This window comes from Mercenaria mercenaria, chromosome 6, assembly GCF_021730395.1.
Source record: "Mercenaria mercenaria strain notata chromosome 6, MADL_Memer_1, whole genome shotgun sequence".
NCBI classification, from domain to species: Eukaryota; Metazoa; Mollusca; class Bivalvia; order Venerida; family Veneridae; genus Mercenaria; species Mercenaria mercenaria.
The window spans coordinates 38,166,244-38,193,718 of NC_069366.1; the positions used below are offsets into that span (position 1 = coordinate 38,166,244).

At 35.3% G+C, this 27,475-nt stretch overlaps 1 protein-coding gene across 1 annotated transcript in view; it reads left to right on the forward strand.

Moving 5' to 3' along the window:
• Positions 1-377: 377 nt before the first annotated feature.
• The window catches only part of LOC123549101 (CBY1-interacting BAR domain-containing protein 2-like), a 47,280-nt gene continuing 20,182 nt past the window's right edge, over positions 378-27,475 (forward strand). Inside the window, exons 1-2 of the mRNA XM_053546765.1 lie at positions 378-504; positions 27,185-27,300. Coding sequence (XP_053402740.1) covers positions 503-504; positions 27,185-27,300 — 118 coding nt within the window. The 5' untranslated portion in view covers positions 378-502. The remainder of the gene's footprint in view (positions 505-27,184; positions 27,301-27,475) is intronic.

Genomic DNA, 27,475 nt, shown 5'->3' on the forward strand with positions numbered 1-27,475 from the left:
TGGAACAGGAAAATGGTCAAGATTGTCAATTTTGAGTCAGACGAGGCTTAATTTTAAAATCGCAAAATTCTGTTGTAGTACAGCAAATAGAAATTGTAGAAACTGGTATTTTAGAGTTAAAAGTTTATTTCAAAAATTTAATAGTGTTGACTATTGTGACTTTAGCTCTCTTTAGTTATTAAAAAAAGACTTATTCAAAATCTTACAACTTCTTCCACGGACTGTTACATAGATGATTGGGTAATGTCTGTACACAGTATTTTAGGGGAAAATGGAAAAAGTAAAAATAAGTTGCGTTTATATCAAAATTTTAAATGCAATTTTGTAGTATGTTTGCTTTCCCCGGTAACGGGTTTTAGTCCCCGCCATAATTTCCTCTTCAATTGGAGGTGCGTTTAGACGACTTTCAAGTTTCATGTTTGGGCTGGTTACAAATTGTAAACAGACAATTGAGTTTTCATTTTTATTAGATTTTTGCCTATAAAAAGCATTCCAACAACATATGTAAGTTCAAGCATGTTTGATTTTTACCTTGTCATAATTTGCCAGTCCCTCAAATGTTAGATACTGTTTAGGACATTCGTAAACATTTCTTTTCTCAGAGGGTCATATCATCCTGGAATCTACCTCAGTACCTGCACAAATTACAGTGATTTTTTTTGGAAAAAATAAAAGGTGCCTGTGCCTGCTGAATTGGGAAAATAAGCGCGATAATTCCCCAAATTGGGAAAAATAGAAATATGTTTAATTTCTATACTAAGTGATATAAATCTGTACATTTCCTTACTGAATGTTGTTTGAAGAGTTTATATTTTTTCAAAACCACTTTTGGATTTAAAATCGTGAAATTTTTGGGTGATAAAATAAATTAAGACACCAATACAACTTGTAATAATTGTATTTATCAATTTTCACTTCATGCCCTTGAAATTTGATAACGTCCGAAATTTTGACTATCCGAAAATCGGTACAATCGCGGCGATTTTGATCTCCAATTTTTCAAAAACTAGGAGAGATATTGTCATTTTTCATTACCATAAATGATTAAATGACATAATGGAACATATTTAAACCGACTAAAGTGCATATTTCTCTTGAAAATCGGCAATATTTTGTTTGTCACGTGTTTCCGCGACGGTAACCTTGATGCGATTTTGATCTTAAAAAGGACGTTTTTGATGCCATTTCTGCCAATTTCATGTTAGATATCGCTGATCTCACGCCCGAATATAAACTGTTACATTTTGGAAATAAAATCTTATAGTTTGAGGGGGGAAAACATCCCTTTTTTAGGGGAAAAATTGACGATTTTTTGGGAAAAAATGGCCTATTTTGGCAAGGGGAAAGTGCCGATATTCGGCAGTAAAAATACGCAAAAAAAATCACTGAATTATTACAGCTCAAACTATGAAAACTTTTAAAAACATGTTTGACAAATTCATGAACTTAAAACTGTAGACTTAAATATCATGAATATGGGACATTGTTCCGGATAATGTAGTCCAACTAATTTGACGTGATCCTAGGAATTATTGAGATAATTTTTTCATATGGGTAATATCCCCACTCGCGTCAAACACTCGAAAGACCAAAATAGTTTAAGCAATTTCCAGTGAAATTTTCATCGCTTCCGACGCTTTACATGCTACATGTTTAAAGGAAGTGTCTAGTGGTATGGATCTGTACCTCTAGACAAGCCCGTCAGGGGTTTTCTAGGGGTACGGACCTCCATTTTTCTAGAGATTAAGGTTCATTTCAAATTTTGGTGAAAATGAAATAACAAATAAGACTTCATCAGAATTCACCTTAAACTTGCATCTAAATGGTTTACAGATAACAAAGTTCATCCAATTTGTTACATTTTCTTTCGGAACGTAAATGACCGAGGAACACCAAATAAATCACGAGGATTTGAACTGGCAGGAAAAAAGGATATAAAGATTAAGAAAACAAAACTATGTTAAATATTTTGGGAAAAATATTTTTAATGATAATTAATTCTTAGTGTTTTTATGTTTTCCACACATTTGGTAGCCGATATGAGATACAAGAGACGTTTTCAGAAACAGTTTCTTTTATTTAATATCGATTATCAAAAGGGGTGGGTATTGCCATGAAAATTGGTATTGCGATATATTGCAATATTGTATGTGGATATTGCAATATACTGCGATATATTGTACCAGTTATTTAATGAACAAAAACATGACGAATCATGCTGGTTTTTTTCAAATTTATTCAATTAAAAATGAGTAAAATGACTAGTATCAACAACACGAGTGTTTGCTCGACCTTCTCAGTAAATAAAAATACCAGTAAACAAAAAAATAAAAGTTTTGACTAGATTACCGGATATTCAAAAGCCAAAGTAGACTGCGTCAAACTATTATTTAGTTTATTGTGCGGCACTACATTCGGTTTACGGATACAATCATATAACACAGGTTGCTCAATTCACCAATTATAAACGAGGAAAGTGGTATAGCTGTTGTATGAATAATAAATTCTAGTTGATAGAAAAATTACTAATGAGTCGCTGACAAATACGAAATTATATTTATCTAAATTTTCTTATTGTTTTATTATGTGGAATTGGGTCCGTAAAATAGCTGTAAACCAGTCTGCTACCTGCACCGGAAATGAAAGGAAAAAAATGAAAACAAAGTTGAATCGTGCTGGCAAGAAAAGGATTTTTTTTGTGAATCTTTTTGGTTTACGTTAGTGTTACTTAATGTTATAAAATAACTGGTATTCGAAAATTATATCGCAATATAGTATCGTCGGAAAAAACATCGCAATAACCGGTCTACGCGGTATATCGCCCACCCCTAATTATCAATATAGTTTGCTAAATAACAAAATAAATAGGTGTATATTATTATGCCTAATTTATTTATTGTTATTTTTTTGCTGAATTTCAAATAGAATTCATATAACTTGTTTAAGAGTAAGATTCACTCATTAATCTGTTTTCAACAGTTTATTTTACAACAAACTAATCCGCACGGAACAGTGTATTCATTTGGTGTTCCTCGGTTATTTATTTTAGGTTTTGAAAGAGAAGATAAACAATCTGGTGGACGCTGGTATCTGTAAACCATTTAAATCCAAGTTTTTAAGTGAACACTGGTTAAGTCTCATTTGTTACCGGTATTTCATTTTCAACAAAATTTAAGATATAAATAACCCAAAATATCCAGAAAAAGGAGGTCAATACCCCTAGAAAACCCCTAACAGGCTTGTCTAGAGGTACGGATCCATACCCCTAGACACTTCCATATTTAAATGACGATTATTTCAGGAATTGGCCATAAATTCAAATAAAACCTACATGTATCGAAAGGGGATTCAATTCCTCATTGATTAATGTAAAAATTATCAAATAATATCCAAAATTTCAATTTTTCTGGTGATTTAAACCTGTGTATGTACTGTACACGATTAACGTTTACCGTGTCTACGTGCAATATGTGCAGGCGATAAAACCAATAACTAAACATGACTGTGTACTGTGATTTATCTTCCATTATTTTGGTCCTTCAAAGTTTTGACATTTAGACTGCCCATCACAAATGTAAAACAATCTGAATGTCGAATTATTTTGACTACTGATAATGAGGGGGCTATTAGTAGCTGAACCAGTTAGCGGCCTCAACAGGGTAATGTAATCTAAACATGATAAATGATCAGATCTATCATTTTAATCAAATGAAAAAATTGCTCCCGCCTATGTATAGGTCTAGAGAAGGCATTTTATCTCCTGGTTCAAGCCTCCACATACCGATACTTATAGTGATAGTAGGTTTATAGGCCACTTCCAACAGCCTTGCTGAAGGGTTAACCATTTAGCAATGTGGTTAGTGTCCGCCTGCTGATCACGGGTCTGGGGTTCAAGCTCCAGTAGGGACCTTCAACTTCACTTCTGTTCAACTTCAACGATTATACTCTCCAATGCCTCTTGGACTTTGACTGGAGATACCTGAATATTTTCTCTCCCAGGGTTTACTTTAAACATGATCTTGATTGTTTGCAAGACTGGGAACGTGAGTGACTCATGTCATTTAATCCTGACAAGTGTGAAGTTATTCACATAACCAACAAACAAAATCCATTTGACTGCACATACAACATCCATGAAACCCGTCTGAAACCTACAGAAGGAGTTAAATATCTCGGAGTCACCATCACAGCCGATCTCTCTTGGAAAATCCGTATAAATAACATCACAAAAAAGGCCAACTCCACCATGGCATTCATCCGCAGGAACATCTGCCCAAGTCCACCAAGTGCCAAAGCAACAACCTACAAGACATACGTCCATCCCACGCTGACAGCCACATCAGCCAGCTGGAGATGATTCAGCAAAGAGCTGCAAGGTCTGTCAAAAACGACTACCAACGAACAAGTTCAGTCTCACATATGCTCCATGAACTTCAGTGGGATACACTTCAGCACAGACGCAATATGTCCAGAGTAGCCATTTATACAAAATTAGGCATAATTTTGAGGATACTGCAGTGCTGGGTTGTTTGGTCCTGTATCCATGCATTAGTGTGATTCAAGTAACACAAGGTCCAGAGTAAATTTCAATTCCTTTTTAGCTCATCTGATTTTTTGAAGAAAAAAATGAGTTATTGTCATCACTTGATCAGCGTCGGCATTGCCTGGTTAAGTTTTTATGTTTAGGTCAGTTTTTCTCCAAAACCATCAAAGCTATTGCTTTAAAACTTGCATCACTTGTTCACCATCAAAAGCTGACTCTGTACAGCAAGCAACATAACTCCATCATGCTTTTTGCAAGAATTATGGCCTCTTTTGGACTTACAAAATATCGGATTTCTTGGTTAAGTTTTGTATTTAGGTCAGCTTTTTTCCTAAACTATCAAAGCTATTGCTTTAAAACTTGCAACAACAATTGTTCACCATCAAAAGCTGACTCTGTACAGCAAGAAACATAACTCCATCCTCCTTTTTTGTAAGAATTATGGCCCCTTTTGGACTTAGAAAATATCAGATTTCTTGGTTAAGTTTTGCGTTTAGGTCAACTGTTCTCCTTAATGGTCAAAGCTATTGCTTTAAAACTTTGAGCAGTTATTCGCCAATAAAAGCTGACTCTGCACAGCAAATACCGTAACTCTACATTGCTTTTTTGCAAGAACTATGGCCCTTTTTGGACTTTGAAAGTCATGGTTATGACAATATTTCTGTTATACAGAGACAAAAAAATCAGAAGAGCGTCTGCACCCGCAAGGCAGTGCTCTTGTTTAATATTTCTAGTGGTGGTTGTTATAATATCGAATTAACACATCGAAAGGCTAACACCTGAATATTTTCATAATTTTATAAATTTATAATGTTAACTGTTTGAATGCCAAGATACGCATGACTAAAAATTTACTATAAATATAAATAGGGATGGGAACGAATATTCGAATATTCGAAAATTGGTCGAATATTCGTTATTTATTTTTTTCAAAATAAGTATCATTGATTTTGGGCAATAAATAAATGCTAATTCTACAGAATAAAACCGTAGGTTCTGTGGTATTTTTATCGCGTATCAAAAGTTCTCCAATTAACAAGAAAATAGCAGTCCATAATTGGCAGGGGCCACTGCTACGGATTAACAGTTTGCAACGGGATCCGGACAAAATCCCCTGCGGACAAAAGCCCCTTAGCTCATTTTTGCATTTTATCCTTATAAAAAGCAAAGGGGGTTTTGTCCTCCTTGTAAAAAATGTGAAGGGGGTTTTGTCCTCCTTGTAAAATTAATCGAAGGGGGTTTTGTCCTCCTTGTAAAAAACATGAAGGGTGTTTTGTCCGCCTATGCAAAAATGAGCAAAGGGGGTTTTGTCCGCAGGGGATTTTGTCCTACACTCGTTTGCAACATCATAAATGTGTCAGATGCATGTCAAAAGATGTCCAATTAACAAGAAAATTTCACAGCATAATTAGCTGGGGTCATCGTCACGGATTAACAGTTTGCATTGGGCGTAAATGTGATACCTTTTTAGCTCATCTGATTTTTTGAAAAAAAATGATGAGTTATTGTCATCACTTGAGCGGTTGTCGGCGTCGGCGTTTCCTGGTTAAGTTTTATGTTTAGGTCAGCTTTTCTCCTAAACTATCAAAGCTATTGCTTTGAAACTTGGAATACTTGTTCACCATCATAAGCTGACTCTGTATTATAGCAAGAAACATAACTCCATCTTGATTTTTGCAAGATTTATGGCCCCTTTTGTACTTAGAAAATATCAGATTTCTTGGTTAAGTTTTATGTTTAGGTCAACTTTTCTCCTAAACTATCAAAGCTATTGCTTTGAAACTTGGAATACTTGTTCACCATCATAAGCAGACCCTGTACATCAAGAAACATAACTCCATCTTGCTTTTTGCTAGAATTATTGCCCCTTTTGGACTTAGAAAATCAGTTTTCTTGGTTAAGTTTTATGTTTAGGTCAGCTTTTCTCCTAAACTGTCAAAGCTATTGCTTTAAAACTTGCAACACTTGTTCACCATCATAAGTTGACCCTGTACAGCAAGAAACATAACTCCATCCTGCTTTTGCAAGATTGATGGCCCCTTTTGGACTTAGAAAATATCAGATTTCTTGGTTAAGTTTTATGTTTAGGTCAACTTTTTCTCTTAAACTATCAAAGCTATTGCTTTGAAACTTGCAACACTTGTTCACCATCATAAGCTGACCCTGTACAACAAGCAACATAACTCCATCCTGCTTTTTGCAATAATTATTGCCCCTTTTGGACTTAGAAAATCATTTTCTTGGTTGAGTATTATGTTTAAGTCAACTTTTCTCATAAACTATCAAAGCTATTGCTTTAAAACTTGCAACAGTTTTTCACCATCATAAGTGGACACTGAACATCAAGAAACATAACTCTATCCTGCTTTTTGCAAGAATGATGCCCCTTTTTAGACTTAGAAAATCATGGGTAGGACAATATTTCTATTACACAAAAAAAAAATCAGATGAGCGTCAGCACCCGCAAGGAGGTGCTCTTGTTTTATCTTTTGTTCATTTTAATTGGCGCCTGTTTTATGTAACAAGTTTTAGAATTTATTTTTTTCGAAAACCATACCAAACTTGTAGATATTGTCGATCTTTTTACAATATTTTGTACGACATTTCAGACCGTCCGCAGAATCGTTTTTTATCTGCAATCGGCCGTACTTGAAATAATTTTAAGTAGTTTATAATAAATCAAGAAATAACATAATATTATGATTGATGCAAAAGGTCATGTTGAAGGAGGTTAAAGTCTGCCTTACTTGCTTTTTACACGCCGACTGAAAACTTTCAAAATGGCGGCGGTAATACAACAAGGCGACACATGCTTAAATGGGACGACCTTCTATTTTTAGATTAAAATGCGACAGTCTAAATTATAATCGATTTGAGATTTTTTGTATCATTTGGAAAGCTAAAACACAGAATTAGGTAAATATGTTTATCATTATATCGACAGAATCGTGAAATAAAACGCTAGGGTCGGCGGGTTTAGGGTCGTGTTACCCGAAACAAACATTTTTTAGGCCTTATTACGAATGATCATTCACCCTTTAAACAAATGGATACATTTTATTTATGCCAATCACTTAATAAGAATTTAAAGCTTTCATTAAAACAAACCGAATATTCGAATATTGATTTCAGTATTCGTTCCCATCTCTAAATATAAATAATAAATTAATCTCTGAAATGAGAAAATTACTATGACAACTAATTTGCTGTACCGGTATGTCCAAACATGTAAATAAGTAGTTCAAAATAATCAGTATGGCTTGGATCGTAGAAAACATAAGGAAATAGTTAATCTGTTATGATCAAGCCATAAGAATAAAAGTGATGAAGTTTAATACGACATTATGAAACAAGAAATACAAATGTCTTAACTGAGAATTGCTTAAAACTATGACAACAATTTAAGAAGTTATGGCATTCTTAAAATATCTAAAGTAATTAATATCAAAATGTATATTTAATCCAGATCCTAATTTCACTATATTTAATTATAAAAGTAAAATATTTGAGTATGAAATATATTGAATTATTATGATTACATAATGAAAGCATTTTGGTAAAGGCAATACTATGTTACAATCTCCTGTGAACAAAACACAGGGTCTGAACACAGACTGTTCCTGATCCTCCTCTACAGAAATCAAGAACAGCCAGAATCTACAACCAACAGTACAACCAAATCTCCTTTAGCAAATCTGACTACCAGCACAGCTTCTTCCCAGCCACTGTTGTCCTTTGGAACCGCCTGCCTGAAAGTTCTGTAAATCAGCCTATGCTAGAGGGCTTTAAGGCTGTTCTAGGAAATATCAACACATTCTAAATGCCAGTTTTCGTTTTATCACTTTTTCTGCCCCCTGACAACAAAGTTGTAGGGGGGAGGGTCTACTGGTTTCAGGTTGTCTGTCCCCTTAATTTAATGAAACTTCACACAAGTGGTCAGTAACAATAGTAGTTGTGCATGTTATGTTCTTTCAGAAAATTTTTTTTGCAGTGTTACAGGACTTTGTTTTTTGTTACTATACTACATATATTGAGTCTGCATATGCAATCTTGTGCGCACCAACTCTCCTCATCCCCTTGACACAATTTTATGAAACTTCACACAAGTGATCAGTAACAACAGTAGTTGTGCATGGTGCATGTTAGGTTCTTTTGGAAAAAAATTTGCAGAGTTACTGGACTTTGTTTTTTGTTACTAGTCTATACTACCCCTTAGCGAAATGTTATGGTTAAAAAAGCATTGAAACTCCATTAAAACCCCATTGAAGTACCATTTTTTCAGAGAAATCATTTAAAAACCATTTATCTGGACTGATTTCAATGACTTTTTCTCCATTAGAATAGCATTTTTTCAAAAAATGGAAAAACAATGGATGAAATCAATGATCAAAGTAACACTTTACCATTTAAACACCATTGTTTTTCATTGCAGAATATACTCAGTTCTTTTATATCAGTTGGTCCATTGTTTTTCATTGAAAAACCATTGTTTTTCATTACAGAATTTGCTTAAGATTTGTTCAATCAGTTTTCTCCATTGTTTTTCATTAAAAAACCATTATTTCTAAATGTAACTGAATTTCATGATTTGTAAATAAAATAGCACCTGTTTTGGCGGAAAAATGATGAAATGGAGTTTAAAATTCTGGCCCAGATTTATGTAAATAGCATGGTATCAGGTACAGTAAGTGTCTTTATATATGTTGAATACACAAGAAATTTAGATGACTTGTGATATTTTTTTTCTGTTTCTTTGATTCATATAATTCTAGTCAGATGCAGTCATATTTTTGTCATTGGTTTTCATGACTATTATTTTTATACATGTTTGATCAGTTCTTGATTTCCAAGCTTCTTTAATACTTTGTCAAAATATGTATTTTTGTGCCCCCACTATGAGTGGTGGGGGCATATGATTTAAGTCTTTTCCATGCATCTGTACATCCATTCTTATGTGTGTATGTGCATGTGTCTGAAAAAAAGTGAAGGAAAGTATTTGATATAAATTGATGAAATCTTACATAAGTCTTTAACATGATATGAACTTGTTTACCTGCTATTTATACCCAAACAAAACAAAGTTTTGTGGTGGTATATTATATACTAAGGAGTGAGCTTGGCAGTTGGTCCGTCCGTTGTTTTTCATGGTTACTGGATGATAACTCATAAAAGGCTTGACCGATTGAAATAATGTTTGGTACACAGATGTAACATCAGAAAATAAAGGTCAGGTTCAACTTTGGGGTCAGTAGGTCAAGGTCACAGTGAGGCTGAACAGTTAAACAATTTCTGGATGATAACTTGAGGATGCTTAGGCCTAGGATCATAAATTTTGGTACACAGGTGTAACATAAAAAAATACAGGCCTAGTTAGACTTTGAGGTCAGTAGGTCAAAGGTCAAGGTCACAGTAATTCGGAACAGTTAAACAGTTTTCGGATGTTAACTTGAGAACGCTTGGGCCTAGGATCATAAATTTTGGTACACAGGTGTAACATCATAAAATACAGGTCAAGTTTGACTCTTATGTCAGTAGGTCAAAGGTCAAGGTCACAGTGATGTTGAACAGTTAAACAGTTTCCGGATGATAACTTGAGAATGCTTAGGCCTAGGATCATAAATTTTGGTACACAGGAGTAACATAAAAAAAAGACAGGTCAAGTTAGACTTTGAGCTCAGTAGGTCAAAGGTCAAGGTCACAGTGATTCGGAACAGTTAAACGGTTTCCGGATGATAACTTGAGAACGCTTGGGCCTAGGATCATAAATTTTGGTACACAGTGTAACATCATAAAATACAGGTCAAGTTCACTCTTACGTCAGTCAAGGTCAAGGTCACAGTGACTCAGAACAGTTAAACGGTTCCTGGATGATAACTTGAGAATGCTTAGGTCTAGGATCATAAATTTTTGCACACATGTGCAACATGATAAAATACGGGTCAAGTTTGACTTTGAGGTTAATAGGTCAAAGGTCAAGGTCACAATAACATCAAACAGTCAAACAGTTTCCGGATGATAACTTGAGAATGCTTGGGCCTAGGATCATGAAAATTGATAGGGAGGTTGGTGGTGACCAGCAAATGACCCCTTATGATATTGAGGTCAGTAGGTCACATGTCAAGGTTACATTGACACGGAAGATTTAAACGGTTTTCGGACAACAACTTCAGAAGGCTTGGGACTACGTAGGATCACGAAACTAAATAGGGAGGTTGTTCATGACCAGCAGATGACTCATATTGATTTTGAGTTCCAAAGGTCAAAGGTTAGAGTGACCTGGAACATTTACACTTTTTACAGAAAATATCTTGAGAACGCTAGGGCCGAGGATCATGAAACTTTATAGAGAGGTTGATCATGACCAGCAGATGACTTCTATTGATTTTGAGGTCAGTAGGTCAAAGGTCAGGCAAGTTCGGCTTTGATATTGGCTTTGTTCTGTGAAAGGCCATATTATGGGGTTGTCATTCGTCACTCCTGTGACAACTCTATTTTCATCTGTCTCTGCCTCCTATTTCTAGCGTTAAGGCCCCTGAAATAGTCAAAAATGCACATTTTCATCTTGTGGTGCACCAAGCTCAAAAAGTATTTGATATAGAAACTTGCAGGAGTCTTTATGATATGACCTTTTGCACATCCTATTTTCCAGCTGGCACCATGCCCCCCCTCCCAATTTCAGTTATGGCCCCTGAAATAGTGAAAAAATCTTGTGAGGATGCACCCACCTCAAAATTTTTTTTATATAAACCTTGAAACCTTGCATGAGTCTTTAACATGATCTGAACTTGGGCACCTCCTATTTTTTTGCGACTCAATCACCTATTGCCAGAGTTATGGCCCCTAAAATATTGACAAAATGCACATTTTCACCTTGTGACTCACCTAGAGTCTTTATCATAATGTAAACTTGCACATCTCCTATTTTACACATGACATCAACATCCAATTAAAGCAACATTGCAAGATATATCATGTATACATTTACCTGACGCAAAGATAAAAATAAGTCACTTGATAAATGAATATCAACTGAAAGACAGGGTCTGTATTAAAAGTTGCAAGGGTAGGCCACCTGTCAGAATAGTCATCTGTCCAGTGTCCCCTAATTGCCCACCATGCAGTTGCAGTGGGAAAAATGCTGTCCATGCAGTGCATTATTCACCATTGAAATTCATTCTAAGATATCATTAAAGTACCATTTATATTCATTGATTTACCATTGATTTTCATTAGATATCATTGAAGTACCTTTTTTTTTCATTGATGTACCATTGAAACACCATTTATTTTCCATTAGAATTTCTTCATTGAAAACTATTAAATATCATTGAAATTCCATTTTTTTAAAGAGAGCTCATTTGCATATTTCGGCCCATTTCAATGGTAATTTAATGGTTTATTAGTGTTGTTTTGATGGTTTTTCAATGATTGCACTATATCGTATATGTGGATAAAAATGGTATTTCAATGGTTACATTCCCAAAGAATAAATGGTAATTCAATGATGTTTCAATGCCATTGCATTTCGCTAAGGGATATACATAGAGTCTGCATATGCAATCTTGTGCGTGCCTAATCTCCTGAATCCTGAACCTATGCACACAGTTGAATGAAACTTAATAAAAGTGATCAGTAGTAACCCTAGTTGTACATGGTGCATGTTAGGTTCTTTCAGAAAAAAATTCTGCAAAGTAATGGGAATTTGTTTTTTGTTGATATACTATATACATACAGTCTGCATGTTTAATCCTGTGCATGCCTAATCTCCCGAACCCTTGCACACAATTTAATGAAACTTCACACAAATAGTACCAACCCTAGTTGTGCATAGTGCATGTTACCTTCTTTTAGATAAGTACATAGCAGAGTTATGGGACTTTGTTTTTTTGTTACTATGCTATATACATGGGAGTCTGCATATGCAATCTTGTGTGCACCTAATCTCTGGAACCATTACACAAAATTTAATGAAACTTCACACAAGTGATCAGTACCAACCTTAATTGTGATGATGCATGTTAGGTTTTTTCAGAAAAATATTCTGCAGAGTTATGGGACCTTTATGGGGGGGAGTGGGGGGGGGGGGGGGGTTTGGGTACATTCATCACCTTCAGTGATAGCTCTATTTTAAATGTGTACAAAGAGAGACTTTTAGTCTTTTAGATTTAAATAGTTGTCCCTTATGGCTGCTCATGTACAGTATTTTAATCAAATCGTGAGTATACTCTTCTAGAGTGAGGCGATTACTGAAGATGATGATGATGATGATGATGATGATAAAGGTGTCAGAAGTGTTTGATGGACTCATGAGGTAAGCATGGAGTGTCATTCTGGAGATCTGATGAGTTCTGAAAACTAAATGGGGAGAAGTGTAGTGATAGTAGGTTTATAGGCCACTTCCAACAGCCTTGCTGTTGGGTTAACGCTTTAGGGATCACAAGGTCTGGGATTCGAGCCCCAGTGGGGACCTTGGTATTTTCTCTCAGAGAGTTTACTTTAATGGCAAAGGGGATGTTTGACGGACTTGTGTGTTGAGCATGGAGTGTCATTCTGGAGAGCTGGTGAGCTCTGAAAAGTAAAGGGGAAAAGTGTAGTGATAGTACATGTAGGTTTATAGTCCACTTCCAACAGCCTTGTTGTTGGGTAAACCCTTTAGCGACGTGGTTAGAGTGTCTGCCTACAGATCATGAGGTCCGGGGTTCGAGCCACAGGAGGGACCTTGGTATTTTATCTCCCAGGATTTACTTCACACTGTATTCACTTCTTGTTGAGAAATAACTGAGACAGAATTGGGGACAATCTGAACATTGTTTCACATTAGAGTTTCAGAAAGTTCTATATACAAGTATTTATTACAGATATATTTTATTTTGTTGTACTAAATGACTATTTGAATTGAAAATGGACAATACTCATTGTCATTGTCATTGTCATGATGCAAACTAAGTTAGGCAGCCAGTTAGCTCAGTCAACTGTGCACTCGCCCTGTTAGCGCAGGGTCCCAGATTCGAGCCACAGACTCACTGCACATTTTTCTCACACTGTGACATTTGGCACCCAAAGTGGCGAGTATTAGTACTCAAGATCATGTTCATTTTGTACTCTGACCCATTAGAAACCAGATGATAGCAGGGGAGTGTGTCACAGAATAGGACTTGACTACATTAAAGGGGAGAATGTATGTAGGGAAACAGTTAGCTTAGTCGGTGGATCATTAACCCTGTAAGTGAAGGGTCCAGGGTTTGAACCAAGACAAACTGCACATTTCTCTCACCTGTGACATAATTTGGGTCACAAAAATAAGGCCATGAATGCATATACTCGGAGATTGTATTCACCTTGTACTCTGCCCCATTAGCAATTTGAGGATGAATTTCTGCAGCAGGTGAGTATGTCATGGTACAAACTTAGTCGCATTAGAGTAGAATATGTGCCTGGGGCAGCCAGTTGGCTGGTTAGACCTTGTAATTCTGACACACTGGGCTTAATGCTGGCATGGCCTCCAAAATATAATAGCCAGCTTTTGAACCTTAAAAGATTACTAGCATAACCTTTTCAGGTAATTTTATAACAAGTAAAACAACAATTTTTAATTTATGAGAGGTAGGAGGCACCAGCAGGAAATACAGTGGAGGGGAATTCAGGTGGAAAATTACTAACTTCTAATATTGGTGTTAGGGGAACCTCAGCCTTAATATGTTCTTGAAATTAAGGCATTAAAATGATTCTGATGGCAATTAGTAGACACAAAGTTAGATTGTGTAAGGCAGCCAAAATTGCTGATAAGGCGTAAAAAAAAAAATTGTTTCCGGTATCCCGACCTACCCTAAATTTTTGGCCCGACCCTAAATGTTTTTATGGCCTTGGAGAATATTTTTTTCAATTTTTTAATAAAAAGATGCAAAACTGCACTTTTTATGCTTTAAACATGGCCAGTGATGTTAGAAATTAACTTACTGATGCTCTAAAGGCATAACCCCCTTATTTGTAATCATTTTTTGACAAAAAAATAATTTCCGAAAAGTCTCCCTTAATAAAAAAAATTTCCAAAAAAAAGAAAAATTCCGACCTACCTACCCTAATTTTTTTGAGCATGTTACCGGAAACACAGAATTTTGTTTTTTAGGCCTAATGACTGACATTGGATATAGAATGGGCAGTGGCTCAAGCCCTACTTTGTTATACAGGTTTATGTTAATTTAATGGAAAGCAGAAGAAATTCCTTATCAGATTAATATATATTTTTATTTTGATGTATCTCTCAAAATCTTCAAATCAAGTCTTTTCAACGCAGGATGCTGCCTGAGTTTTATGAAATTTTAAGGTTTCGTCATTTCAATATTTTACTGAAAAATACCTTGCATAAAACATTATTTTGTGTTGGTATATATATTTATATGGTTAAAGTTATATATATATCCTAACAGTAATACTGAACTGCTTTTAAAATGCAACACTTACATAGCTCTAAATAACACCCTTTTAGGTTTAAGTTTTGGTTAATGTTGCAATATATGTCACACATGCCTGATCAAAACTTCATTATGACACATAACTGTGTGTTTCATAACACACACACTACAATAAATGAAAGTCTCACATGACACAAAAAAAAATAGTTAAGATAAGCCAAGGACTTTTGTCTGATCTGCTGATCAAGTTATCAAATAATTTTCATCAAGATGATTTTAGTTTATTTTTGAAGGCCTGTTGAAAATTTTAAGATCAAAATAATTTATATTTTTGATTATTAACAGTGACTTTCAGATGTAAACCAGAGTCCTCAACGTTTTGAAAATAAGCCTAAAATTTCCAATATTTTGAAATATTTATTGAAAATAACATGCAATTTGGTGTTTAGCTTCAGAAGATGTGTTCAAATAAACCACCAAGATTATGGTACTTTGAAATTTCTACCCCCTACGTACCTTGAGATGGAAAAAAGTCTGCATTACCTGTGTGAACTTTCAAAAGAAAAAGTGTCTTTTTGGACTGACCTTTAGTAGAAGAGGGATATTCATCATTATTTAAATATCAACTTTACATGTAACTTTGTTCATTTGTTTTTCATAGAAATACTGTATGCATAAATATCTGGTTATCATTTAGCTTGAGTATTCAAAGAATAATTGCATGTATTCTGCTGACCCGGGCATCAACATCTGCATTGGTCTCACCTCTTAGTTAAAGTTTTGCTTGCAAGTCCATATCTCTGGAGACCATTCCATGTATTGTATTGAAACTTAACAAAAGGCTGCCTAGTCATTAGACCTACTGAAACAACCAACTGGCAAGTTAGATAACTCTTGATTGGATTTAATTCAAATTATGGCCCTTTTCAACTTAGAAAATTTGGTTCAGCTATCAAACTGTATCTCTGAACTACTGTATGTACAAAGCTTCCTAGTCATAAGACACTTTCTTGTGTACTGAACTCCTACAGTTTCCATCCAATTCAAATGAAACGTGGTATGCACCATCAGCATGAAGTGGAAGTGTGCATAGTGTCAGGACTTAATGTCTGATTATTATCCCCCGCCAATGAAATCGGGAGAGGGGTATTGAAATGGCGTTGTCCGTGCATCCGTCTGTCCGTCTGCAGCCATTTCTCAGTAACTAGCAGGTAGAATTTCATGAAACTTGAAATAAACATGAACCAACATACTGCGATGATGCCCGTCAAGTTTTTTTTTTTTGGATTGGTCAATTTCGCTTAGAGTTATTGCCCTTAATTTAATGAAAAATGTCCGTCCGCAGCCATTTCTCAGTAACTGGCAGGTACAATTTCATGAAACTTAAATATAAACATGAACCAACATACTGTGATGTTGCCCGTAAATTTGATTGGTCAATTTCCCTTAGAGTTATTGCCCTTGATTTAATGAAAAATCCGCGTCTGCAGCCATTTCTCAGTAACAAACTGGTAGATTTTCATAAAACTTGAAATATATATGAACCAACATACTTTGATGATGCCTGTCATTTTTATCCCCCCCCCCCCCCCCCCCACTCTTCAAAGAAGGAGGGGTATATTGTTTTGCAGATGTTGGTCTGTCGGTATGTAGTCCAATTCGTTTCCGGATTATAACTCAAGAACGCTTGGGCCTAGGGTCTTGAAAGTATATAGAGAGGTTGGTCATAACCTGCAGATGACCCCTATTGATTTTGAGATCAGTAGGTCAAAGGTCAAGGTCACAGTGACCCGGAACAGTTAAACGGTTTCCGGATGGTAACTCAAGAATGCTTGGGCCTAGGATCATGAAAGTTGATAGGGAGGTTAGTCATGAGCAGCAGATGACCCCTATTGATTTTGAGGTCAATAGGTCAAAGGTCACATGACTCAGAACAATAGAACTTCTGTGTACAGTGACCAAATAATTTCTGTTCAGGGGTCAAATTTAACAATAGTTTGTACTAGCTGAAATTAGCTAGTGCCCTTTTTGATCACTAGCTAAAATGAAAAGCTACCGGCTAAAGTTAATAATATTTAATTACTCTCTTAATATTTTACTGGCCAAAACTTACTGATTGATCTCTGTAAGTAGCCAGTCACAAACAAAAATGTTATCTATTAGCTTAAAATAGCTTGTGCTATTTTTGTTGAACAATAAAATATCATAAACATAAATGATAACATTCCTTTCATAAAGAAAAATGTGTACCTTCAAAACAATTAAAGTTTATTAAAGCTCTGAAGACATTTGCTTGTTATATTATTGACTAGCTGAAATTAGCTAGTACATTTCAAACCCACTAGCTATTTTAAAATTCCACTAGCATTTAGCTTGTATGCTTGTCTAAATTTGAACCCTGCTGTTCCTTGTGCAGTTAATGAATGTATCAAGGGGGGCATTTCATGTTCTACGAGCTCTTGGTTTTTAATTGGTTTAGAGTTATTGTCCTTTAATTGTTTGAAAATCCACAGATTTGTACATAACAAACCAACCAATTGATAGAATTTCATTAAACTTCTTTCATTTTTAGCTCATCTGATTTTTTGAAAAAAAATGATGAGTTATTGTCATCACTTGAGCGGTTGTCGGCGTCGGCGTCGGCGTCGGCGTCGGCGTTGCCTGGTTAAGTTTTATGTTTAGGTCAGCTTTTCTCCTAAACTATCAAAGCTATTGCTTTGAAACTTGGAATACATGTTCACCATCATAAGCTGACCCTGTATAGCAAGAAACATAACTCCATCTTGCTTTTTGCAAGATTTATGGCCCCTTTTGTACTTAGAAAATATCAGATTTCTTGGTTAAGTTTTATGTTTAGGTCAACTTTTCTCCCAAACTATCAAAGCTATTGCTTTGAAACTTGGAATACTTGTTCACCATCATAAGCAGACCTGTACATCAAGAAACATAACTCCATCTTGCTTTTTGCAAGATTTATTGCCCCTTTTGGACTTAGAAAATCAGTTTTCTTGGTTAAGTTTTATGTTTAGGTCAGCTTTTATCCTAAACTATCAAAGCTATTGCTTTAAAACTTGCAACACTTGTTCACCATCATAAGTTGACCCTGTACAGCAAGAAACATAACTCCATCCTGCTTTTTGCTAGATTTATGGCCCCTTTTGGACTTAGAAAATATCAGATTTCTTGGTTAAGTTTTATGTTTAGGTCAACTTTTTCTCTTAAACTATCAAAGCTATTGCTTTGAAACTTGCAGCACTTGTTCACCATCATAAGCTGACCCTGTACAGCAAGCAGCGTAACTCCATCCTGCTTTTTGCAATAATTATTGCCCCTTTTGGACTTAGAAAATCATTTTCTTGGTTGAGTATTATGTTTAAGTCAACTTTTCTCATAAACTATCAAAGCTATTGCTTTAAAACTTGCAACAGTTTTTCACCATCATAAGTGGACACTGTACATCAAGAAACATAACTCTATCCTGCTTTTTGCAAGAATGATGGCCCTTTTTAGACTTAGAAAATCATGGGTAGGACAATATTTCTATTACACAAAAAAAATCAGATGAGCGTCAGCACCCGCAAGGCGGTGCTCTTGTTTTCCATGAACATTTATTATAAACTTGTGAAGTTGTGTACCTGCACCTGGTCACCACCTTGGTCACATCCCCTCCCTTCCCCTTCCCCTCCCCCCACCAAAAAAAAATTTTTTTTTTCATTCCTTTTAATTATTTTTTTGCAAACCTTCCATGAATATTTATCAACATGCAAAGTTGTACCGTTCCCCCACCTCACTCCTCCACCCAGTCATGCCCACCACCCCGATCATGCATCCCTCCACCCAATTTTTTTTCTTCTTTTTCTTTTTCCATCAATATTTATAATCAACATGTGAAGTTTTGTACCCTAACCCGGTCACCCCCGCTGTCCCCCCACTTCCCCACCCTCCACCCCCATAAAAAAGCATTCATTTTCTGTTAAATTGATTTTGACTAATGAAGTTATTTTCTTCTTAGTAACATCCTTAACTTTTTGCCGGATATATTTTTTTGCCATTCCTCACCACAAACCCTTTTGGCCGGGGATACCAGTTCATCGAATTTGCTTGTTTAACTTGAGTTTAACCCCAATTTTAGACTTAACAATATCACAGTTACATCTATACCTTGTGTATTCAACTCCTACAGTTTCTGTGCAGTTCAAATGAAACTTTGTATACATCATGACATATGCATAATTTGGGGACTTTTATGTCCAATTATCTTTTCATAAGTTTTGCCCCTTTTTGGACTGTACAATATTACAACTACACATATACCTTGTGTTCAGTTTCTGACATATTTTAATAATACATCATCAAGTTTCCACCCAATTCTTATGAAACTTTGTACAAATCATGCACATGTTATAGGGTGTCAAATGCCCATATATGGTTTTTGAGTAATCCCCCTTTTTATATGCCTGTTTTTGAAAATAAAACATACTATGTAGTGGTGCATACATCTGTTCATCCGTCTGTACTTTATATTTTGTGTCTTAATAAATTACCATTCAAGGTATTAACTTTAAACTTGGCACATTGGAAGATGACGATGAGGTTATGTACGGAGTGCATGAACCAAGGCCAAAGGTCAAAGTTTAGTGTCACAAATAGAGCCCAAAGGTCAAATTTGTCCATCATATTTCGTGCCTGGAGCATAATGTAATCATCATGCAAGGTATTGTCTTCAGACTTTGTTTATAGGTAGATGGTGATGATACAATGTACAAACTGCATGAACTGGATCAATAGGTCGAAGGTCAAGGTCACATTGAGCTCAAAGGTCATATGTGTCTGTTGTATGTCCGGAGCACAACTTAAAAGCTGTTCAAGGTATTGACTTGAAACTTGGAATAAGGGTGGGTAGTGATGAGATGATACACACAGTGTAACAATCCACATAACAGTCCCACCCACTCCATACACACATCCACAGTGTTAGAGGGCATGTCTCATAAAATGTTGACATTGTGGGATTATAAAATAGATATAGATCTTTAGGTTGAATATAGAAGATATGAAAAAGCTTAAAATAACTGAGTGGTCCATCATTTGCCCCTATAAGCACTCATCTTCTTGACAAAACTAAAAACTTTTTAACTCAGACTGGCTTGTTTTCAGGCTGTCAGTTTTGGCCCTGTCCTGAATAAAATGGGTTTTTAACCTTTAGCATGCTAGATAAATTGTCGTCTGCTGGAAATGTCGTCTGCTAAAATTGTAAAGTTCATTCAATTTGCTCCAAAATTGGAAGAAATATTGTCAGAGTAGCAAACAGCTTGGAACCTGATCAGACGCCGATTTAATCGGCGTCTGATCTGGTTCCAAGCTGTTTGCAAAGGCTGTTAAATTCGCCTGCAGCAGGCTAAGGGTTAAAGACTTAAGTGTCTTTTATAAATAATCAGCAAAATTCATGTTGTTTGTGGAGGTTTTATATGTACTAGTACTTATTCTTGTGAGAGTACTTTATGTTTTGTATGTCATATAGTATGAATACAATACTGAAGGTCATTTTTTGTGTTTTTTTTTCTCTTTTCCTACCCAAACAAAGTTCTGTAGAAAAATATGAGAAACAAAGAACAGTGGCCTCATATACATACAGGGATCACTGTTCAACAACTAATGATATCACTGAATTAAATATGAAATTTGGCAGTGTGACGTCATAATGATTTATACTAATTTTAGACATGTTTTCTTAAGGGATGTGTTGACAGTATGTGTTTTTATAACAGTTTTGAAGGGCGGGTGACAGTTTCTGTATTGCACTGTATGGACTGTGCTGCTCACATGTGATGGGCCTCAGTAAAAATTCAAAAACCTTTTTTATAAAGTTATTTTTTGTTATAGACATTTAAATTAATTTCTTGGAATTGGACTTAATACAGGTGTATTTGTGCATGTAAAATAGTTATTAAAATGACTCATTGCCATTGGTTTTATACTTGTAGTACATGATGTAGTAAAACCCCAACTGTCTTGCTGGTTACATTCAAAACTTCACAGACACACATCCTCTTGAAAATAAATAAAGCAAGAAGAAGTATTTGATTTCTTGCAAGGTTTTATTGGTAATAGCTTTCTTGTCAATAATTGATGAATAATTAATTATCAGTTGGTTATAAGATTATCCAGTCAAACAAAGAAAAATCTATAAGAAGTCAGCCTTAGCTAATTTACATCAATCAATAAATAATCAGTCTGGTAGTCCACAAATCTTCATCATCACAGGATTGCATTCTTTTATTTCCTCTTGTGCAAGTGAACTGAGTTAGATTTTGTTTATGGAATAAAGTGGTAGTTTGAAAAGTTCTGTGAAAAAAAAATGGATTAGCATTGTTGATTTGTGTACTGCAGAAAAGCATTCTTTTGACATCATAAAAAAGATAATTAATTTGGATGTCACACATAGTAAAATAATCTCTTTAGGACAGTGGATAAAGTGTAAGGGAATAAATTTGTAAAAAAAAACAACATAAGACAGTATGCCAGAATCTGCTAAAGCAAAGATGGGTAAGAGTAAAGTTAGGAAGTATCATCTTATGACATTCAGTGAGGATGAGAGAAGTATGACATCAGAGATTAGTGAAACAAGTGAAAGTAAGAAATACAACAAGAATGGTACAGATGAGTTTATGGATAGGAATGAAACACTAGGGAGTGATAAAGCCAAAGCAAAAAATATTAGAAAAAAAGGAGCTGATAAAGCAGAAAGTTTTAATGGTGATGAAAATGATACTGTCAGTGAAGTGTCTCTAGATTCAACAACAAGTACAAAAAGAAAACAAAAGAAGAGAGATGGTATGAAATCTGATGCAGACATTGAAGATGATAGGAAAGCACATGACAAGAGGAAAGATTATAGTCAAAGAAAAAACTCCTCTCTTTGTGAACAAATTCTTGCTGCAAAGTCATCTGGATTAGCTTTAGGAAAATTGCAGTCAGATATTAAGGATGAGGAACAACAGGATGGAACTGATTCACAGAATGATTATGCTAATGATGATAAACGATCAAATGATATTAAGGAGAAAAAGAAAAAGAAGCCTACAAATAAAGTCTTAAAATTTTCAAAAGGAACAAAGTCAGAAGAGGATAATGGTATAGAGGATACACCTGAAGACAAACAAGATGATGAAGAAAGACAAGAAAGTGTTGAAACACCAGAGGAAACAGAAAAATATCCATCTGGTCCAATACCTTTGTATGTAGTAATGTCAGTCAGTCCAGTACCACTTTATGTAGGGTTAATTATGTCAGGTCCAGTATCTATGTATTAAGGGTTATTTTCATGCCCTGTCTAGTGCCACTGTATGTAACTTTAAACATGTCAGGTCTGGTGCCACTGTATGTAAGTTTAGTAGTCAGGTCTATTGCCACTGAATGTAAGTTTAGTAATGTCAGGTCTAGTGCCACTGTGTGTAAGTTTAGTCATGTCAGGTCTAGTGCCACTATAATTATTATGTAGAATTCATGTTATGTTTAGTACCGCAGTATCTAGAGTTAATCATGTCTGGTCCAGTATCACTATTTGTAGGTTTAATAATGTCGGGTCCAATATCATTGTATGAAGGTTTAATCATGTCAGGTCCAGTATCACTGTATGTAGGTTTAAACATGTCAGGTCCAGTATCATTGTATGTAGGTTTAATCGTGTCAGGTCCAGTATCACTGTATGTAGGTTTACTGTAAACACACATATTTTCACGAGGTCAAAATTTCACGAATTTGAAATTTTGTGTATAATCGCAAGGTTTAATATTCACGAAATTGTAAAAAAATGGTATTCTGCATGAATTAAAAATATACTAATGATGGATATTTACACGAGGATTAATTTTCGCGAGATGTAGGGCCTCGCGAATATAGTGAAAATTAAACCCTCGCGAAAATTTCTGCTTTTACAGTAATCATGTCAGGTCTAGTGCCACTATATGTAGGGTTATTCATGTCAAGTTTAGTGCCACAGTATGTAAGGTTAATCATGTCAGGTCCAGTATCACTGTATGTAGGTTTAATCATGTCAGGTCCAGTATCACTGTATGAAGGTGTAATCATGTCAGGTCCAGTATCATTGTATGTAGGTTTAATCATGTCAGGTCCAGTATCACTGTATGTAGGTTTAATCATGTCATGTCCAGTATCACTGTATGTAGGTTTAATCGTGTCAGGTCCAGTATCACTGTATGAAGGTTTAATCATGTCAGGTTCAGTATCACTGTATGTAGGTTTAATCATGTCAGGTCCAGTATCACTGTATGAAGGGTCAATCATGTCGGGTCCAGTATCATTGTTTTTTTTTGCCGTAAATGCATTTTTTATATTGCGTATTTCTTTTTTTAAAGAACTCTCCATCTAGCCTAAAAATCAATGTTATCCCCAGCCATTTCCGTTCATGATACACAATACACAGCTTGTCATCAGCCAAGGGATTAGTGATTCGATATCCATTACATAAACACTGCCACGTGCCTATTGACTTAAAGAGCAGATGCAGTGGTTCAGTGGTAACACTGTTTGACTATGAAACCAGGGGTTGCGAGTTCGAGCCCTCGCTCCTCCAACTAAAAATTACTAACATTGGGATAAGAGTCCGGTGTATAGGTGCCTTACACCTGGCACTTTAAAGAACCAGGGAAGTATCTGGCATTGGAGCGTCTTCTGTACCTTGCACTATCCTCCTAGTAACATCTGAAGGAGTCACCCATATGGGTAACCGGTGGCGACTATAATTAAACTTACATACACGCAATATTGACTTTAGTTTAAACATGGGATAAACCAATGATAGCTTTGGATGTAGAACGTGTGACGTATTTTATCGGCTCTGCCTTTACATGTGTCATCGTTGATTGAAGTAATTTGGCGAGGTAGTAACTGTTATTTTCAAGGAAATGAAAATGATGTTTCACAGACTGAATTAAAAGGTGTTAAATGAAAAATACATATCAGTTATAAATTCCATGGCAATGTTTTTCATATAAATCTGATTTATTCATGTTTTAACGAACGGAATCACAAAAGTAGTGTCAGAGTAGCCATTTTAAAGTCATACATGTATTTTGTAGCAAAACTTCGGAATGAATGACTGACGGGACATCCACGATAATTTCCAAGAAATTTTAAATCATGATCGTAGATTGACCTTGGCATATACAATAAAAAACTGCCATAAATGGTAAAAATTAACTCTGGTCATAGAAAATAAGTTATAAATTTTCACTTTATAAATAATGCTAGTCTTGACTGCTTTTTTCTTGTTTGTGACACATTTTTGCAACCCCAATTTCCAAATTATTTTGGTCGTTCAGAGAAGACCTACATTGTGCAAATGTATTTTTAATTTAAAATGAAATTGTCAAAGTGTAAAATACAACAACATGTATATATCTCTGTTAGACTCTAATCTTGCATCAGACTGTTTTGGTTTTTTTATAAAGCCCTTTTATATGAAATGTAATTCCAGGGCCGGGCCGAGGGGGCTTGTGCAAAGGACTAATATTTTCTCAAAATTTAGACCCAGAAATGCACCCGAGGCCACCATTTCATACCTGTATTTCATAATTTTTCAGGGGAAGAGCCCCCTGAACCACCACACCCCACCCTCACCACCTATTATCAAGAGGGGACTTAAACTAACCCGTCCATTATCTCAAAATTTAGACCTAAAATGCACAAGAGGCAACCATTTCATGCCTGTATTTCAAAAATTTCCAGGGTGAGAGCCCCCCAGACCCCTCCCCCCCCTCCCCTCATAAAAGTTTAAAAAATAAAATGAGGAAATAAACTACATTTTATATAAAAATGACAAATTGTTGCAACATGCACAGTATGTTGGAGAATACAGATCCAATGCGTCACTGACTTCGATATTTTATGGCCAAAAAAAATAGGGTCCAGTGCCTCTGAATTTTCAGAATATCTAAACAAACAAAGACTATGACCATGGCATTTTTCACTTACTTGGATCTTAGTTCTTCTTGTTTTTCATAAGATTTTTTAGATTTTCAGTTGAACATATGAATATATTTTCTGCTATCATAGTGTGTACTCATGATTCCTTCTTTTTACATGGTTAAGTTTTTTCACCATATCACAGTATGCCTCTTTTGTTATCCCCGACAAAAGTCTGAGGGATATAGTTTTGGCGTTGTCCGTCCGTCCGTCCGTCCTTCCGTCCGTCTTTCCTTCCGTCTTTCCGTCCGTCCGTCCGGAGCCATATCTAGGAAATGGTTGGGAATATTTATTTAAAACTTCATATACATGTTCACCACAATGAGTTCTTGCGGCCCGTCAAGTTTCAGTCAGATTGCCCAAGTAACACCAGAGTTATGGCCCTTAGAAGTTTCTAGGTTAACTATATAGGGTACTATAAATATGGCAATTTCTGCATCATAACTTTTGATATATTTGACCTAGAACTATAAAACTTAAACAGAATTTAGATCACCATAATGTGGTTGTGTACACACAATTTCATTTGGATTTATTTGTAAATTAAGAGTTATTGCCCTTTAATTGTCTAAAAATCCACATATTTGTACATAAACTTACCATTTGGTAGAATTTCATTAAATTTCTTTCATTCTTTTCCATGAACATTTATTGTAAACATGTGAAGTTGTTTACCCACACCTGGTCACCCCCTTACCTTGATCACACACCCCCCCTCATCCCCCGACCCCCCCCCCCCCCACCCCAAAAAAAAAAAGATCATTCCTTATTTTAGATTTTTTTCAAACAAACTTCATATACATGTTCACCACTATGAGGTTATGGGGCCCATCAAGTTTCAGACAGATTGCCCAAGTAACACCAGAGTTATGGCCCTTAGAAGTTTCTAGTGTTAACTATATAGGGTACTATAGATCTATAGATATGCCAATTTCTGCATCATAACTTTTGATATATTTGACCTAGAACTATGAAACTTTAACAGATTTTAGAGCACTATAATGTGGTTGTGCACAGACAATTTTTACGGATTTCTTTTTGTAACTTTAGAGTTATTGCCCTTTAATTGTCTAAAAATCCACATATTTGTACATAACAAACTTAACATTTGGCAGAATTTCATTAAATTTCTTTCATTCTTTACTGTGAACATTTATTATAAACATGTGAAGTTGCGCACCCACACCTGGTCACCCACTTGCCTTGGTCACACCCCCCCCCACCCCCCCCCCCCCCCCCCCCCCAATTTTTTTTTTTTTTTCATTTCTTATTTTAGATTTTTTTCAAACCTTCCAAGTTGTACCATTCACCCTTTTACCTTTTTTTTTTTTTTTTTTTTTTTGTTTCATTTTTAATTTTCAATCAATATTTATAATCAACATGTGAAATTTTGTTTCCTCTCCCGTTCCCCTGCACCCCCACCCCCTAAAAAAATAAATATATACATATATTTATATATAGATATATATATATATTTCCATTCCTTTTTTTTTTTTTTATATCTGTTCAAACCTTCAACATGTTAAGTTGTGACTGCAAAAACCTTGCCCTCAGCCATGTTCAAGATATCTTACCTGTGTTCTCTTAAGGTACATGTAAAACAGCAACACCTGGTGCCAAACCACTCAAAGACAATATTTCATTCCAGTTAAACTTCAAGCTCACATTTCAATTAACTGCATTTAATTTTAAAAGTTAAGCTTATTACAGTAAGCATATCCCATTCAAAATAAATTCTTTAGCCAGGATCAAAGTATCATACATTTATTATGTACTCTTTAATTAAACATTTGTTTTCTGTTAAATTGATTTTGACTAATGAAATTAATTGCTTCTTATTAACATCCTTAAATTTTTGCCGGATATATCTTTTTGCCATTCCTCACCACAAACCCTTTCGGCGGGGGATACCAATTTATCGAATTTGCTTGTTAAATTTAAAACATGCAAATTATGTATCAATACCCTCATTAGTTCTTAAAATATTTCTTTTTGTGCCAACATATAGTGGTGACGAATTGCAGTAAATCAACAATGTAACATAATTTTGTTTATGTATTTAAGATATTTGTCAGGTACACACACATGCCTACAGAAAGTCTGATGTCTGTGATTTGTAAATCATAGTCCCCTAAATCAACAACTCTTAGCTATGTTAGTTTAATTATATTTTCTACTTGTTTTTAGTGAAAATTATAATGATAATAGATTATTTACCAACAGTATGATTGTTTACTTTCAGGGAGAAACAAGTAAAGTTTTGTCAGGAGAGAGCATTGCATGTGGAGAAGAATTATGGTGCCTTGTGTCAAACACTTGGTTCTATCACACGTAAAGTGGCAAAGATGAGAGATAAAGGTAAAACATCTCTTTCTCTTTCTCTTTCTCTTGATACAATAATACAAGATAGAAATAAAGATGAAAACGATAAACATGACAAGAGATCAAGGTAAAACGTTTCTTTTTATCTGACCATACAGTGATGCGTTATGAAAGATAGAGGCAAAACATCTCTTTCTATCTCTTTCTCTGG